Genomic DNA, 18,138 nt, shown 5'->3' on the forward strand with positions numbered 1-18,138 from the left:
CGAGTCCCGCTCATTCCCGCTGGCAGCAGCAAAAACTCCAGTTCAGGCGAGGAATTTCTAGGGGTCTCCTTGGCGTAGACACTGGAGCGGCTTCCCCCAGGATTGTGTCTCCCCCACAATACGCTGTTGGTACAGCCCGGGGGTTCCCCGCCGCGGCCAGCCCCTCTTGTCGTCACGGAGTCCCCAGGAGGCCCCGCCCCAGCCCCAGCCCCCCGAGCCTTCCCGGGACCGTTGCGGAGCCGCCCGGCGGGGGAGCGGCCATGGCGGGGCCCGGCGCGCCCGCCGCCCGCTGGAAGAGCCACATCGTGCGGCAGCTGCGGCAGCGGGACCGCGCGCAGAAGGCGCTCTTCCTGGAGCTGGTGCCGGCCTGTGAGTGCGCCCACGGGGCCGGGTGCTGGCTGCGGAGGGGATGGGGCTGCAGGAAAGTGTGTCCGGTGTCTCCGGCGCTGACGCAAGTGCACCGAAGCCCCCACGGGGCCTGCTGCACCCCCATCGGGGACGCCCCGTCTCCGCACGGCCCCATCCCGCCCTTCCCAGCTCAGGCGCAGCTTGGAGCGCAGTCCTGGGCGCAGCTCCTCCCCGCGCCGCTCGCTGCTCTCCGCGCCCCTCTGGGCCCGGCTCTGCTCTTCCTGCTCAGTTTCTCCAGTTTCCTGGGGATGGAGAGGTCTGCATTCACTCACGGAGAGAGAGCAGGGCCCGCAATGTGCCTTGGGATGAGCCTGGGCCCGATGAATTCCTCCCTTATTCTCCACACCAGCCCGTGTCTGCAGCGCTCTGGACAGGAGTCTTGATTTTGTAGGGTCTCTTGTGCTTCCCCCTGCCGGGCGGGGTCCCTAAGGTAGAGCCTGGTCAGCCCATGTGGTCCCCACAGTCCAGTGAAAGAAGGTGGGACTGTCCAGAGCCACTCCTTTTCGCTAACCGAGGAAAGGAGTGACACTCAATGTCTAGGGAGCAAGCTCAGAGCCTCAGGCTTTGCCGCTGGTAGGTGGTCCTGGCTCAGGTTTTTGGAGTGCCTCTGTGCCCAGCCAGCCCTGGCCGGAGGGAGAAACGGAGGCCCCGGGCTGCAGGAGGGAGCTAACTGAGCCGGCAATCAGATTGTCAGAGTTGTTTCTGGGTCTGCTGGTCGGGAAGGGGTAGGTAGACCAAGCAAGATAAACGGGTGTGCATCTGTGTGCAGGGCTTTTGGTCGCTTCTCTGGTCACTGCTCCAGCTCCATCACTGGGCCTAGCCTTGGCTGAAGCTTAACCAACCCTCCCCCACCAACCCTCCCCCCCACCAGCTGCAAATGTGTGAGCTGGGGAGACTCCAGAGGGCTGAAATCAGACACACTGCAAGTCCAGTCTTCTCTGTGGTCTTGGGCAGATCATATTCCTAAGCCTCAGATTTCTCACCCATAAGCTGGCAGAATGGCATCTTCAGACTTGCTGGGGGCCAGGGCAGGGCCCTGAGGGCTGGGCTGGGGTTGAGGTGGGGCTGAGGGAGGGAGAGTTCTGTGGAGCCAGGCCTGGGCTCGCCACCTCCACATTATCCTGGAATGGGTGAAGAAGAGGAAGTGACCTCGGTGGGGGTGGAGGAGGTGTGTGTCAGGGTCTGTGGCAGAAACTACCAAACCGGAGGAGGTCTGCTGGATAAGGGCTCAAGGGCTTTCAGTTTTGGCTGGGATGGGGGTGTGGGGGCAGTTGCGGGAGGAGGAACCTTCTACCCACCAGGGGAAGTCGGATTGTTTTTCATCCAGAAAGTTAGAGCTCCTGGAGGGGAAGTCAGTCCACAGGCAGGTGGAGCTGTGTGTTTCCTCACTCTCTGTGGCCAGGCCCTGCCTGCCCTGGGGCTGGGGGTTCAACCCCAGCCCCGTCCTTCCTCAGGGCCCTTCCCCAGGGCTGGTCATCTTCCTGTGTCCCTGGGGGCGCAGGTCTTCTCCTGGGAGGGTCTGGAGGCTGGCGCTGTGAGGATGCTGTGCCAAGTGAAGGTCCTGGGGGAGCTGTATAAACACCCCTAAGCGAGGGGGAGAACCCAGTCTGCCAGCAGCTCTCCCATCGGCACCCCTGGGCTCCCGCAGCCTTCCCGGCCAGAAAGGGGACCTTTATGCATGGCGTCTGCCCGTAAGGGTCTTTGCCCCAGGTTTACCCTCTTGCCCCCCTAGACAACCGTCTCCTGGAGAAGGCTGAACTGCTGGCCCGGTTCTCAGACAAGCTGCAGCCGGAGCCCAACGATGTCACCCCCACTCCCCACCAGGGCCCTGGGTGAGTGTATGGGTGTTTGTGGTCCTGGTCACAATGGGCCGCCTGTGCCTGGGCCCTGCCCCCACTGCCTCTGCTGGGTTCCTTCTCTCCCTGGCACCCCATTGGCCCCTGTCTGCTACCCGGGGGAGGGGTACGTAAGCTCTTCAGCCTTCCCCAGGCCAGCTGCTGTGACTGCTCTTCTCTCCTGCCCATCTCAGTCCATCTCTGTATTTGTCGCATCTCCTCTTCCCACCCCACCCCACACTCATCTTTTTCCCCTTTCTGTCTCTATTTCTCCTGTCTTAAAAAAAAAAAAAAAAAAAAAAAAAAATATATATATATATATATATATATATATATATATGTATAAAATTGATTTTTACAGAGAGGAAGGGAGAGGGATAGAGAGTTAGAAACATCGATGAAAGAGAAACATTGATCAGCTGCCTCCTGCACACCCCCCACTGGGGACGTGCCTGCAACCAAGGGACATGCCCCTAACCGGAATTGAACCTGGAACCCTACAGTCCACAGGCTCTATCCACTGAGCCAAACCGGTCAGGGCTCTCTTGTCTTTTTTAAAAATATGTTTTTATTGATTTCAGAGAGAGGAAGGAAGAGGGAGAGAGAGAGAGAGAAACAGCAAGGATGATAGAAAATCACTGATTGGCTGCCTCCTGCACGCCCCCTCCTGGGGATTGAACCCCCAAACCAACTGAGCTTCCCCAGCCAGGACTGTATCCCTGTTCTTCACTGGATGTCTACAGAAAGAGTCTTGGTACCTATTCCAAAGAGGGAGTGAAGATGAGAATCAAGAATGGGTTGGGGCTCATGGTTGGGAGGTGCTTCTTAAGAAGGGTCCTGACCATGGAAACCAGCTGGGGACTCCCAGAGCTGAGGGGTCACGGACAGCTTCCACTGCTGGCGATGTGCCCTTTCCTTACTGGCTTTCTGGCTCCCACCTTCCTAGGAAAGAGCTCATGATCCTGGTCTCAGGCTTTTCGTTCGCATCGCCTGGGTGAACGGAGGGTCAGTGAGCACCGCTCTCTCGATTGGTTGGCAGGGACGAGGAGTCGCCGTCTAACGCAGACCAGGTCCCATCACCAGACATTCTGAGGGTGAAGTGGCAAGAGGAGAAGGAGGGACTTCGGCTGGTCTGTGGTGAGGTAGGCTGGGCAAGGGTCTGAGAAGCAGTGCGGTGGGGCCAGGATCTAGAATTCTGGGGGAAGGAAGATGCAGTCCATGGGAGCCAGCAAAAGAGGGACAGTCCCAAGCCCAGTGCCTTGAGGCCAGACAGTCCGATGCTCTCTCGCTTGGCTCTGGCAGCCCAGGACGAAGTGGGCTCCAGCAGCAGCTGGAGGAAGTGAGGTGAGAGGTCAGCCCTCTGAGCCACACTGACCGGGGACTCTGCATTCTTTCAACACATAGTTATGGACAATTGCTACATGCAAGGCACAGGAAGGCAGCATAAACAAGACCCGGCCTTATGGAGGTTCAAGTCCGCTGGAGGAGACTCCTGCCAAGTCACCTGCCTAACTCTATGGGCATGGGGCTATGGATCCACTGGGAGCCTCTCCCTCAGAGTCTTGTAGTTACAACTTGATATTTGTGAAGTGGCTCTCAAACATCTGAACCCCTTCTGGGCTGTGAGCACCCCAAGGTCTGGAATGCTTTTTGTCTGCCTCCATCGTGTCCCTGCCTGGGGCTTGTCTCCACAGTCCATGCCGGTGAATATCTGTAGACTAAGTGATGAGTGAGGTAGATCATGCACCCCTCCATTCGTAGTCACAGGGCTGGAAACCTTCTCAACCCTCTGTTTTGAGCTAGTCACCAGATCATGGATCCTGCCTCAGAATCTTTTAAAAAATTTTTAAAATATATTTTTATTGATTTTGGAGACAAAGGGAGAGGAAGAGAGCGATAGAAACATCAAGGATGACAGGGAATCACTGATTGGCTGCCTTCTGCATGTCCCCCACTGGGGAGCAAGCCCGCAACCCGGGCACGTGCCCCTGACCGGAATGGAACCTGGGACCCTTCAGTCCAAGGCCGACACTCTATCCACTGAGCCAAACCAGCTAGGGCCTTGGAATCTATCAACTATCAACAAGTAATATATAATATATGCTTGTTGTGAACATTTCAAGAGAACCAAAGTCCATAGAATACAAAAAAGTAAGAGCCTCTTTCACCACTTCTTCCCATTATCAGTTTGGTATATTTATATTTTAGAGGCCCGGTGCATGAATATTCATGCACTGGAGGGAGGGGTCCCTCAGCCTGGCCTGCCCCCTCTCACAGTCTGGGAGCCCTCAGGGGCAGGAGACGACCCGGCGATCAGGGGAAGGCGAGGCCTTCATCACACCTCTGCTGCTGCCACTGCTGGCAGTGCAAGCCTCGGCTGGCCCTGGGCCGCTGGGCAGCCAACATTCGAGGCTGGCCTGCACCTTGGGCCAGTCCTGGGTGGCTGGAGGGCTGGGTGGATTGGGGGATTCTGGAGGCAGGTGCGTTGAGTGGCCGGGCTGAAGGGACTGGGAGCCATCATCTTGTGGCTGTGGGTGACCCCATCTTTGAGGGCGTGACAGTCAATTAGCATATTCCCTCCTTATTATATAGGAGATACAACACACACACACACACACACACACACTCTGCCACTCTTTTTTTTTTTTTTTTTTAAATATATTTTATTGATTTTGTACAGACAGGAAGGGAGAGAGATAGTTAGAAACATCGATGAGAGAGAGTCATCGATCAGCTGCCTCTTGCACACCCCCTACTGGGGGTATGCCCTCAACCCAAGGTACATGCCCTTGACTGGAATCAAACCCGGGACCCTTCAGTCCCCAAGCCGACGCTCTATCCATTGGGCCAAACCGGTTTCGGCTCTGCCACTCTCGGTTCCCTCTGTATGGGATACCTGTCACACCTCTTGCCCCCAGCACTCTCTCTCCTTCATTTTCTTCCTCACACACCAGTCAGCTCCCATCGGACATACCAAGGGACGAGGAGGGGCTTTTTCTTCGCTTGTACTGTTCCACATGATCACAGCAAACGTGTATTATTACTATTCTTTTAACTTTTTATTCTGAAATAATTATAGATTCACAGGAAACTGCAGTGACAGTACAGAGAGGACCTGGGTACCCTCCACCCAGTTTCCCCCACTGGCTCTCTTCAGTAACTACGGCACACACAATCAGGGAATTGATATTGGTGTGAACTGTACGTGATGCTTTGTGATTCTGGCACGTGTAGATTTGTGTGAACATTCAGATACGGCTCTATTTCACCACCAGAGATCTCTCTCTACCCTGTTTTAGTCACAACTTATCCCTCTGCCCCAACCAGTCCTAACTCCTGTTGGCAACTAATCTGTTTTCCATCTCTATTATTTGAATTTTGAAAAGCATAACCCTCCCCCCACCACACACACACACACAAATAAAAAACTGAATACCAAGACATCAAGGCAAGTGAATGACAGGTGAGGAAGTGGAAGTGGTGGTCAGAGTGCTTAGTGGTGAAAGGAATTACAGATGTTGTAAACCGGGCCCGGTATGAAGGCAGGCCTCCCTGCCTTGTGTGTGCTGGGCCCTCCCCAGGCCCACGCAGAGAATGAGTGGTGTCAGTGCAGGCGACAGCACCAACCTTGTCCTCACCCTCCCTCAGCGGCCCGCCCATGTGAGAGCACAGGAACAGGTCACCCCCAGAGCCCTGGCCAGGCTACTTCCTCAGGTTTCTCTTGCCTCACTGGTGGCAACTGGTCTGCTCTGCCTGGAGCCTGTCTCCCCACTGGTCCCTCAGCTCCAGAAGGTGGGAGCTGAACTTGATCTGTGCGGCTTCCCCAGCTCCCCAGCTCCTGGCTCTGTTGAAGGACTGTTGAGTGAGGCAGGGTTGGTTAGGGTTAGGGTTAGGGTGAGGCAGGGGTATCGATAAGATGACCCTCACCCCCACATGTGGGCTGGGAGGCAGCTCCAGTATTTATTGTGGGCCTGGTGCTCATATAGTCCACTCCTGTTCTTAGCCTGTGTGCCTCTGCTCAGGGCTCCTCCTTGCTCTGGGGGATCTGTGCAGTAGGCCAGGGGGCAGAACCCACACCCCTTAAACCCATCCCTTTACTTGGAGCATAATGTTAGGTGGCCTGGGTTCCAGTATCAGCTCTGCCACTTAGCGGTGTGACTTTGGGCAAGACACTTAACCTCTCTCTCTGTCAGTGTCCTTCTCTGTAAAATGTGGAGAATGGCATTGCCTACCTCATAATGATGCTATGGGGATTAAGGAGTTAATATGCGTAGAACACTCAGAACAAGGCACGGGACACATAAGTGCTATATTAAAAAAAAATTGCCATTATTTGAAAAATGATTTCTCATAATAATTCCTCCGTATTACCCTAGAAGGCAAGCACTATCATTCCCATTTTATGGGTGAGATAACAGAAGATTGAGGCTAAATGACTACCTACCCCAGGGCCACAGAGAAGATAAATGGCCAAGACTGACGCGCAGGGATTAGACTTCAGGGCCCCAGTCCCTTCCATCGCTCCAGAGAACAGCAGTGCATGCCACGCCAGATCCCAAGTCTACCTGCGCCCCAGCTTGCTTTTCAGTGGGGGAGTGTGTGTGTGGGGGATGGGGATGGGGAAGCAGACCCCACAAAGAGGCCTTCACCGCCCCCAGATGGCCTACCAGGTGGTGGAGAAGACCGCGGCGCTGGGCGCCCTGGAGACGGAGCTGGAGGAGCGGCAGAGCAGGTGAGGCGCCGGCGGGCGAGCGCGGGGGGGGGGGGGGGGGAACCGCGCCCACCTCCGGGGGGGGTGCCCTCCGAGCCCGGGAGGGGGGACGGGTGACCCCGTGTGTCTCCAAACGAGCTTTCCCCTCGTCCCCAAACGCCCGGAACCGCACGCGGGACTCTGAGCGGGTGAGGCTGGTGGGAGACTTGCCTTGGCCGCTTGGCTGGCCCTGGCCGCGGGCAAGTCCACCCCCGCCGAGGCCGGTCCCCGCGGGCGCTGACGCCGGCTCGCCCGCCCCCGCCCCAGGCTGGCGGCCCTGGAGGCCCGGGCGGCGCAGCTGCGGGAGGAGCGGGCCCGGCAGGCCGGGCAGGTGGACGCGCGGCGGGCGCGGAACGCGGCGCAGCGGGCGGCCTACGAGGCGCTGCGGCGGCAGGCGGGCCGGCGGGAGGCGGCGCTGCGCGCGCTGGAGGAGGAGGCGCGCGACCTGCTGGAGCGGCTGGTGCAGCGCAAGGCGCGCGCGGCCGCCGAGCGCAACCTGCGCAACGAGCGCCGCGAGAGGTCAGAGGGCTGGTCCCGGCCCCCCGGGAGGGCACCCCGGGCCCCTCCTTCCCCAGGGGAGGGGATGGGGCCGTCCCCTGCGAGGGCACCCCGGGCCCCTTCCCGGGGAGAGGGCACCCGCGCGCCCCGGGGAAGGGGAGGGGCAGTGCCCCGCGCCCGCGTACCAGGAAGTTTTCATACCCCAGGGCCAAGCAGGCGCTGGTGTCCCAGGAGCTGAAGAAGGCGGCCAAGCGGACCGTGAGCATCAGCGAGTAAGAGCCTCCGAGGCTGGCTCTGCCCCGTGTGCTCTGGAGTGCGCCCTGCTCTGGTGCCGCTGCCTCCCCTTCTACCTCGCCCCACACCTGCCCGCGGCCACCCACACACGTGTGTGTGCAGCCATGGCGGGGAGGGGGCACGGAGACTGAGGCCGCAGGACACGTGCAGGCACGTGTGCTCATTAGCAGACAGCATGCTGGCCTGTCACGTGTGCGCCCACACTGACGCTTATCACCATGTGGGGGTCTGGGACAGGGAGGGGCGGGCCTGGTCCCTTGGCCTTTCTGAGCCCCGTTTGTTCTCCCAGGAACCCAGACACCTCAGGCAATGGGACCAGGGAGAAGGCTGAGGTGACTCTCCCGCTGCCTGCTGAGCCTGAGTTTCTAGAGAGTGAGGCTGGTGAGAAGAGGCCCTTCAGGTGAGGACTGGCCCGGAACTCTGCCTTGAGGACCTTGAGCCTACCTACCCTTGGGTTGGGAGGGGCCTTGTAGAGACACTGGGGTACAGACAGCTCAGACCTCCTAGGACAGGTCTGACCTCCAGTGCCACCTCAGGAACCCCAACCCTGTCCTCACTCCTTTCTTTCCTCCCAGGGACCAGACCTCTGGGGGTGGGGGTATCAGGCTGGTGAAAGGGTGTTACCAGGAGGGAACCTGTGGGCAAGGCCCGGGGCTCAGCTGTCGAAGGCGTGTGTGTGCACACGCAGGGATGTGAGAGCACACGAGTGTGCAAGCCTGGGTGAGCATACTTGAATGCGTGTGAGACTCTGAGCATGTGTACACAGATGTGAGCTCACACAGTGGGACCCGATTGGGGTTTCAGTCCTCGGGCCCCCCCTCCCCTCAGTTTCCTCATTTGTCTTGATTTGCCCGGCATGGAGGCTGCCCTTCCCCGCCCCACTCCCCAGGCTGAAAGCTCTTCCTTGCAGGTCACTGGCGCCAGGCCTCAGGGCAGTGAAGGAACCTTGGGGAGGGGCATGCGATCCTGGTCCCCAAAGCCCTGGGCGGTCCTGCTGAGCCACGTCACCCCAGGACACACCCTCTCCAAATGTATTTTATTGACTTTTTACAGAGAGGAAGGGAGAGGGATAGAGAGAGAGAAACATCGATCAGCTGCCTCCTGCACACCCCGCAATGGGTATGTTCCCACAACCGAGGTACATTCCCTTGACCACAATCGAACCTGGGACCCTTAAGTTTGCAGGCCGACGCTCTATCCACTGAGCCAAACTGGCTAGGGCTCCTTTAGTATTTTTGAGGTCTCAGCAAATCCTCACATCCCCCTGCCCTCAGCCTTATGCTATTTCAGCCTGGAGACACCTTCACCCCCCCTCCCCAGAGGCACTTTGGTTGGGGAGCACTTGGGTGCTGAGGCAGTTCTTAGCTCATGGTGAAAACTTTGGGAGACCTCATTGCCAACTCCGTCTGCCTCCATCTCCATGGGACTGCTCTGGGTCACGCCACTCTCCTGATCTTCGAGGAGCCACGTTCTCATTGTGGGCTCCGGAAGCTGTGAGCCCCAGGGCCCCGCAGAGAAGGGTCGAATAAGGGACACCCACCGGACAGTCCCTTAGCACGTCTCTCTCGATTCTGCCCCAGGTCTGCCTCCGCCACCTCCCTGACGCTGTCCCGCTGTGTGGATGTGGTAAAGGGGCTTCTGCAGTAAGTGTGCGTGTGCACCGACGTGTGTGTGTGAAGGGATAGGGCATCTTGGAGCCTTCTATGCAGCGTTTCAGACTTGGTCTGCGTGTGTGCCTCCGTCTGTCCATCTGTGTTGTCCTGTGTGAGTCTCTGCTGAGCCCCGCAGGCAGAGCTGGGTGCATGGCCTCCTTTTCAGCCCCTGCTCAGCCAGCCGCCCTCCAGGCTCTGTCCCTCACTGAATTTCCTCACAGTGGACCAAGAGTTCCAGCCTGAGACTGCCCAGGAGCTACCACTCAGTTGGGAAACTGAGGTTCAGAAATCTCAGGGGCTCGTTAACGGTCACGGAACCAAGGAGTGACAAGACCAGGGCTGAAACCCCAGCCCCAAGGTTTCTCGGCATCTATCCACTCTGCTGCCTCTGTGCCTCGTTCTGCCATCTCTGAGCCCTGCCGTCTGCACTCTGACCCCTGGGGTCAGAGGCCAGGTTGGGGACTGTGCTCCCAACTCCTCCTGGCCACGTTCTGCTGCCCTCTGTGCCTGCTTCCTGCTGTTTCTGCCTCAGGGGACTTACTGAATGCCCTCCTGACCCTCCTCTCCCCCCAGCTTCAAGAAGAGGAGAGGACACTCAATTGGGGGAGTCTTTGAGCAGCAATACCAGGGCCTCCCTGTGTGCGTGGCTGCCCGGCTGCCTACCTGGGCTCAGGACGTGCTGGTGAGGAGGAGCTGGGCCACACACACAAGGTGCTGCTGCGGGGAGGGCGGGCCCCAGGCGTGGTCCAGGGAGGCCAGGGAAGCAGGGCTGGGCTCTTGAGCAGGAGCAGCTTGTGGTGGGAGCCCCTCAGCCATTTATAATAGGGGCATGGGCTGGAGAGGGGGAGAGGAGGCTGGGAGACCAGGAGGCCAGTCAGGAAGTGTGGGGTGTCAGCCAGGGGAGGCTGCTGCAGGGATCTAGGCGGAGATGGTGAGACCCTACTGTGTGCACCAGTGCATGTGAGAGAGCCTGTGAGCATGCACAGAGAGGCCTGGGTGGCAAGGATCAGGGGCACCAATCTCTCCTTTTCTCCCACAGGATGCCCACCTCTCTGAGGTCAATGCAGTTTGTTTTAGTTCCAACGGCAGCCTCCTGGCCACAGGAGGAGCTGACCACCTCATTCACCTCTGGAATGTTGTGGGAGGTGAGGGTCCTTCCCCTGCAGGCCAACCCCATGCTTTCTCTCCAGAACCCACCCTCAGCTCGTTTCTTGGTGGGTAAAGGCCTTGGACCTCTTTATGTTTCCTCATGTGGAATATTCTTGAGGGCAGTGGTCAGATGATTCCTTGGCAAGAGTGTGGAGCTTGCTTTTCTGAAGAAAGGTAGAGTCTCCCAGCTTCTGGGGTCCAGGCCTGCAGGATGAGGAGGCTGGGCTCACATGGTCCCTGTTAGGAGATGAGGGCTTCTCTAGGTCACTGTTATTTCTTATTGATTTCAGAGAGGAAGGGGGAGGGAGGAGAGGGAGGGAGAGAGAGAGGAACATCAGTGAATAGAGAGTCACTGATCTATGTATACCCCACACTGAGGACTGAGCCCGCAATCCTGGCATGTGCCCTGGCCAGGAATAAACTATGACGTCCTGGTTCATAGATTGATGCTCAACCACTGAGACACACCACTGGGTGCTAGGCCACTTCTGCTATCGTTGGCACACTCAGAACTCAATAAGAAACCAATGTTAGCTGCCTACCTTGGTGTGTGTGTGTGTGTGTGTGTGGTGTGTGTGTGTGTGTGTGTGTGGTGTGTGTGTGTGTGTGTGTGTGTGTGAATGTGAGTGTGTGTGTGAATGTGTGTGTGTGTGAATGTGAGTGTGTGTGTGAATGTGTGTGTGTGTGTGTGAATGTGAGTGTGTGTGTGGTGTGTGTGTGTGGTGTGTGTGTGTGTGAATGTGTGTGTGTGTGTGTGTGGTGTGTGTGTGTGTGTGTGTGGTGTGTGAATGTGTGTGTGTGAATGTGTGTGGTGTGTGTGTGTGGTGTGTGTGGTGTGTGTGTGTGTGTGGTGTGTGTGTGGTGTGTGTGTGTGAATATGTGTGTGTGTGTGTGTGCGTGAATGTGTGGTGTGTGTGTGTGTGTGTGAATGTGTGGTGTGTGTGTGTGTGTGTGAATGTGTGTGTGTGTGACTGTGTGTGTGTGTGAATGTGTGTGTGTGTGGTGTGTGTGTGTGAATGTGTGTGTGTGTGTGTGTGTGTGGTGTGTGTGTGTGTGTGAATGTGAGTGTGTGTGTGTGTGTGGTGTGTGTGTGTGTGTGTGTGAATGTGTGTGTGTGTGAGTGTGTGTGTGTGTGTGGTGTGTGTGGTGTGTGTAGGGGGAGGTGGGGTGGGTGGGTGTTGGGAAGTTAGAGCCAGCTCCTGGAGGCTTCCTTGAGGAGTCAGATCTCCAGCTGGCCTGGCCCTTGGCTTGCTTGTGACCTAGGGACAGTCCCTTTTCTCTAGCCTGCTTCAGCGCTGTGAAACGACCAGCTATCCTCTGGCGCCCCCTGCTGGCAGAGTGGGAAGGTGCAGCCCAGGGCCCCCCTCCTCACCCCCGCAGCAGACCCAACAATTCTGTCCCTAAATTGGGAAAGACTCAGTTTCTCATTCTCCGTCTCAGCTCCTCGTTTTCGTGAGGTTAGTGGCCTCATTGCACTGTATCTCCCCTGCCTCCCCCAGGTCGCCTGAAGGCCAACCAAACTCTTGGAGGAGCTGGCAGCAGCATCACCAGTGTGGACTTTGACCCCTCGGTGAGAGCCTCTGCCCCAGGCACATGGGATGTTTCCATTCTCTACCCTAGGCAGCGGGGGCTCTGGGACTTAGAAGCACATGGTATCCTAGCACTGGGCCCTCAAATGCTCCTCCTTGGGCCAGAGGCTCCTCTGCTGCCGGGGAACCTGGGTTGTGAGAAGCCTCAAGGCGGCCCAGTCCCAGCTCCCCGGCCGGAGGGGTGTTGCCTCTGGGCAGGCTCAGGTCTGTGACCTCTCCCACTCTCATCTCTCCAGGGCTCCCAGCTGTTGGCAGCTACTTACAGCCAGGCCGCTCAGCTCTGGAAGGTGGGAGAGGCACAGTCCAAGGTGAGGTCTGACTGGGGAGGCCGCCTGGGGGTCAGGGTCATGCCTTGGGCCTGGAGGGTGGTGGTATGGAGTCTTGGCCATGCCCTTGACCCATATTTGGATGGGGGAGGGGTAGGAGACACTAACTGGACACACAGACAAGGTGACGGCTGCCAAATTCAAGCTAACGAGGCACCAGGCGGTGACTGGGAGCCGAGACCGGACAGTGAAGGAGTGGGACCTCTGCCGTGCCTGCTGTGAGGCCCTGCCCCCCAACCCTCTGCCCACCCCCGCCTAACCCCCCAGGCTGGTCAGTGAGGGACCCTGACCTGCTCTGGGAGTGACACCTCCCGAGGCCCCTCCTCCATCCCCCAGGGGCGCCGTCAGTTTCTTGGTGACCCTGGGCTTTGGGCTGGGATGCGGGGGACCTGGGTTCTATTAGGTCTAGTAATAATTAATGTCGTTTTCTAATACTTTTCTAAATCTAATTTATTTAAACTATACAACAAAATTTAATCAACAATATAGTTGCCGTTGTTTTCTACTACTTGTGCCCAACGCTCAGGAAGCATTTTAATCCCTCTGTTGTAAAATTCTTGTGATTTTGATGCAAAAAATTCGGTCAATGCATTTTTTTTTTTTTTTAAATCTATTTTATTGATTTTGTACAGAGAGGAAGAAAGAGAGATAGAGAGTTAGAAACATCGATGAGAGAGAGTCATTGATTGGCTGCCTCTTGCACACCCCCTACTGGGGATATGCCCGCAACCAAGGTACATGCCCTTGACCGGAATCGAACCCGGGACCTTTCAGTCCCCAAGCCGACGCTCTATCCATTGAGCCAAACCGGTTTCGGCCGGTCAATGCATTTTTGAGGCATTCTTCATTATTAAATTTTTTTCCAAGAAGAAAGTTTTGCAAAGAACGAAACAAATGGTAATCGGAAGGGGCAATATCAGGAGAATATGCAGGTTGAGGGAGAACTTCCCATTCCAACTGGCGCAGTTTTTCAGCAGTGATTCTTGCAGTATGCGGTCGTGCGTTATCGTGGTGAAGAATTACGCCCTTCCGATTAATCAGCGCGGGTTCTTTTTCTCTTAAAGCTTGGGCTAACCTTTCCAATTGGGCACTATACACTGCACTTGTAATGGTTTGGGTAGATGGTAAAAGTTCATAATGAAGAATTCCTTTAAAATTCCACCAAACACACAACATCACTTTTTTCGCATGCAAGTCAGGTTTTGGCGTGGGCTGCGGAGCCTCATTTTTGTCCAACTAGTGAGGCCGCCTTTTCAAATTAACATACAGCACCCATTCTTCATCTCCGGTAACAATTTGCTCTAAAAACGGCAAACGGTTTTGACGAGAGAGGAGCGAACTGCAAATTGTGACTCTTTGATTACGGTTGTTGTCGGTCAACTCATGAGGAACCCATTTTCCAAACTTTTGGACTTTGCCAAGTGCATGCAATTGATTGGAAATTGTTTTTTGTGAACAATTTAAAGTTGTCGCAAGCTCTTGTTGGGTAATTTGAGGATTTTGCACCAAAAGAGCTTGAAGAGCTTCTTGATCAAAATTGGACACACGGCCTCGACCACTCTTGTCATCTAACGAAAAATTTCCCTCGCGAAATTTCTCAAACCAACGCTGGCATTTTCTGGCGCTAACTGCATCTTGACCAAGAGCACTACAGATGTTTTTTGCAGCCTCACTTGCTTTTCTTTCTAATTGGAACTCAAACACAAACTTTTTCAAGCAAAACTTGTTAATTTCACTTCACACGTTCTGTAGATACCACGTGTTTGAAGGTTATGTCAATACAAGTCAACGCCAAGCAAGATTTTAAACGAATGTTTAAAAACGACATTAATTATTACTAGACCCGATAGTTTGGGGAGGCCCCTGGGCTTCAGCTTCTCAGATGCCCGAGGCTGACGGCTCTTCTCTGAGGCTGGGGCTCTGCTCCTTGTCCCGTAGGCTCGAGGACCATCAATGTCCTCTCCTACTGCAACGACGTGGTGTGTGGGGACCATGTCATCATCAGTGGCCACAATGACCAGAAGATCCGGTTCTGGGACAGCAGGTGACAGGCTGTGCCTGGTGGAGGTGCAGGGGCAGGGCTCTCTCCTTTCTTTGGCCGTGGAGCCCGGGGCAGGGGCGGGGGGCACCTCAGGGAAGGGAGGCTGAGCTGGGCTTGGCCTGGGGAAGGCTTAGCTGGCGGACCTCTGCCACTCAGGGGTTCTCCTTCCAACCATAGGACTCTGCCTGGGCCTTGGCAGCCCAGACTAGCTAGAAACCCCCTTTCCTATAGTCACCACTTTTTAATCAAGAGGTACAAAAGTTTCAGTTGTATTTTAAACCCAAGAGCCCAACACTGGGCTCGAACGGTAATAAAAGCCAGTGCCAGGCCTGCCCCAGGCTGCTCCTTACTGGTCTGCAGTGATTGCCATGGACACCCTGGCTGTCTTTCACCCGTGTAAAGACAGACCTCCTTGCTTTTCCTCTGGCCTTTTAAAAAATAAATTTATTTCAGAGAGGAAGGGAGAGGGAAAGAGAGAAACATCGATGATGAGAGGGAATCATTGATTGGCTGCCTCCTGCACATCCACACTGGGGATGGATCCCGCAACCTGGGGATGTGCCCTGACTGGGAATTGAACCATGATCTCTTGGTTCCATAGGTGGCGACACTCAACCACTGAGCCACGCCGGCTGGGCCCGCTGTCCTTACTTTAGTGGCCCCCGGGCTTCAGGGGCTCCCCAGGTCCTGCTGGAGGGGCTGGCTGCAGGGGGAGGTCGGTCACTGGCAGCCTTGGCCCAGTGTGAGGCCTGGTGCCTCTGAACCAGGAGAGCCCTGTCCGGGGGGGCTGCTCCTCATCCCCATCTCTGTCCCTGCTCCTTAGGGGGCCCCGCTGCACACAGGTCATCCCCGTGCAGGGCCGGGTCACCTCCCTGAGCCTCAGCCACGATCAGCTGCATCTGCTCAGCTGTTCCCGTGACAACACACTCAAGGTCATCGACCTGCGATTCAGCAACATCCGCCAGGTGTTCAGGTACCTGCCTCATGGCCACTGCCTGAGGCTCTGGCTGGGGCAGTTGGGCCTCTTGTCTCCTATAAAAGGCTCCCCAGGGCCTGTCAATGGGGGCTCCTCCCTTGAGGCCCTTCTGGACCAGAGCCTGCCGAGGTACCCGATCCCTGGACGGCCACCTCCATTCTGACCCGACTCTGTCTGTCCTCAGAGCTGATGGCTTCAAGTGCGGTTCTGACTGGACCAAAGCCGTGTTCAGGTGTGTATGTGAGAGCACATGCCTATGCCCAAGTGTGCCCCATCCCACTGGGTCTGTGTGTCAGTGTGCGTGGGTCCTCACCTCTGGCCTCCTCTCTCTCGCTGTGCCGTGGCCACTGCAGCCCAGACCAAAGCTTCGCCCTGGCCGGTTCCTGGGACGGAGCCCTGTATATCTGGGACGTAGACACCGGGAAACTGGAGAGTAGTCTACGGGGACCCCACTGGTGAGCATGGCCACCACACCCACCTGCCCACACTAGCCTCAGGACCCCTGTCGCCTCGGCTCCCGTCCCACCGGGCCCAGTGCAGGCTCCCACATGCTTGGGCCCTGGAGTCCCCAGCCCTTGTGCCCATATCTTACCCCTCCCAGAGCCCTTTACTGTTCACAAGGTACCTTTCCACATGCACTTGGGTCCATCTGCACCGCGGTCCTGTGAGCCTTTCATAGGGAAGGAAATGAGCTCCGGAATGAGGGGCAGCGCAGGCTGCAGGTCCACCCGGCACCCACTGAAGCCTGGCCCTCCCTCTCCTCAGCGCTGCCGTCAACGCCGTGGCCTGGTGCTGCTCTGGGGACCAGGTGGTGAGCGTGGACCAGGCCAGGAAGGTTGTGCTCTGGCACTAGTGCCAGGACTTCCCGGCCTGGGCTGGACCTCTCCTCTCAAGCCCGAAGCCAGAGACCAGCGCCCCCTTCTCCACTGAGCTCCCGGCCGGTGGGCCAGTGAGGTGTGGGCGGGGCGCGGGCAGGGCGGGGTGGTCTCAGCATTTAGAAGGGAGGAAGGCCTGGCAGGACCTGGCCTGTTTGTTTAAAAACAAAGTGTGGGTTGGGGGCGGAGGTTTACAGTACATTTTGTTTATCTGATTCTTAACTTTTTCTGCCAAAAATGAAAAAAAAAATTACATCGAAACTGGTGTCAGCTTGCCTCTTTGCAGCAATCAGGGAACAAAGAGCCTGTGAGCTGGTGGCTCAAGGAAACCCAGGCTTGGCCCCCTCTCCCTCCTTGGGCTCAGAACTGGGTGGAGCTGGCCCGGCCTCCGTGCTACTCCAGTCCGAGAGGAGATGGCACGCAGAAAAGCCAGAGGCAGCAAAGGGCAGGGATTCTTGGGGCCATGGGAACTTCACCCGTGGTCCATGCTGGTCCCGAGAGCCAACACCCTGGGCCTTCTTTGGGGCACTCAGAGTAGACTGAGGCTGAGGAGGGGCCGCGGGAGTCCGAGGAGGGAGTAGGGGAGACCCTGGAAGAAAGGATCCTAACGAATTGGAGAGTGAGGCCAAGTACCTGGGACACAGGCCTGCCTCCTTTAGACCAGGCAAGTTCTTGCTCCAGAGGCAAAGCCCGAGTGGGTGGGGACTGGTCTCTGTGTGTCTGGGAGGATAGCAGTGGATTGGGCTTGGGCCTGGGTTGTCGCTTACATCAGCATCTGATTTAATCTTCACGATATGCTGCTGACATGCAGGGCAGACCCAGCAGGGTAGAGCCTGGGGACCCCCTTTCCTTCATCCCCCTGAGGCATGGCGGAGGGGCCAGCAGGACGGCCATTGTCCGGAGTGAGGAGGGTGACCTGCGGGGGTCTGCTCAGCTGGGAGTCAAAGCCTTCACTCCAGAACTTAGCCGCCTCCTCTACCATCTTACAAAGTTTCCCTTGGGGATCTCTGCCGGTCCCAGGGTTTCAGAAGCCATTTCCTGCATGGATAGCAGAGAGCTCAGGGCCTGGACTCCAGCCAGACTGTCTGGGTGGGAATCTCAGCTCCACTGTTGAGCAGCTGAATGATTTTGAGCAAGTTACTAGTCATCTTTGTGCCTTAGTTTCCTTCTCTGCAAAACAGGATGATAGTAAACACCTCAAGGATTGTTGTAAGGCCCCAGTGTGCTGGTACTAGTATTTGTAGAGCTCCTGGCATATGTCAAAGACTGTGTGTTGGTTAAATACCCAAATCTGCTGACTCCCAGATCACTCACTGCTCTTGGCCGCCTGGATGTCCCCTGAACTCTAGGTGAGATACCCAGCTGCCTCCTGGGCCTTGTCTTCCCCCTCCCCTACTCCGCCCCACGTGGGCTCCTCCTCCCCTCACACTGCATATCCTCTGGCACCGAGGCCTGGAGCCACCATGTCTCTTTCCTCTCCGACCCTGCTGCCACTGCAGGCACCTTCTAGACCTGCTGTTATCCCCCCAGTGTCTGCCCCCTCCTCCCTCCTCCCTCCCCGCCCCCAGGTGTCATGGCCACATGTTCAACCATTTGGAGTTCCCCTGCTGCCTGCAGAGACACTCTCGGCCTGAATTTCAAAGCCCTTGAATCTACCCTGCTGGCCTCAGCTGCATCTTCCTTTCCTTGCTACTCTGAATGTGTCTTACATGTGATTTCCTCTCTTCAGACTTCTCTTCCCTCCA

The 18,138-nt window shown here is 56.8% G+C and overlaps 1 protein-coding gene across 3 annotated transcripts; it reads left to right on the forward strand.

Moving 5' to 3' along the window:
- Window positions 1–214: 214 nt before the first annotated feature.
- ATG16L2 (autophagy related 16 like 2) lies at window positions 215–16,663 on the forward strand. 3 transcript variants are annotated; one of them, XM_036426784.2, is made up of 18 exons: window positions 215–369; window positions 2,141–2,240; window positions 3,283–3,385; window positions 6,902–6,975; window positions 7,261–7,512; window positions 7,698–7,763; window positions 8,075–8,185; window positions 9,366–9,428; window positions 10,011–10,119; window positions 10,477–10,582; window positions 12,086–12,156; window positions 12,412–12,483; window positions 12,599–12,719; window positions 14,440–14,545; window positions 15,366–15,515; window positions 15,703–15,750; window positions 15,872–15,973; window positions 16,284–16,663. In XM_036426784.2, the coding sequence occupies exons 1-18, from the start codon at window positions 261–263 to the stop codon at window positions 16,369–16,371; spliced, it is 1,851 nt and encodes a 616-aa protein (XP_036282677.1). In that variant the 5' UTR covers window positions 215–260; the 3' UTR covers window positions 16,372–16,663. The 3 variants fall into 3 exon arrangements, with proteins under 3 accessions (XP_036282677.1, XP_045433589.1, XP_045433590.1); XM_045577633.1 differs by lacking the exon at window positions 9,366–9,428; XM_045577634.1 differs by lacking the exons at window positions 215–369; window positions 3,283–3,385.
- Window positions 16,664–18,138: the final 1,475 nt, after the last annotated feature.

Source organism: Pipistrellus kuhlii, unplaced genomic scaffold (genome assembly GCF_014108245.1).
Source record: "Pipistrellus kuhlii isolate mPipKuh1 unplaced genomic scaffold, mPipKuh1.p scaffold_m20_p_9, whole genome shotgun sequence".
Lineage (NCBI taxonomy): Eukaryota > Metazoa > Chordata > Mammalia > Chiroptera > Vespertilionidae > Pipistrellus > Pipistrellus kuhlii.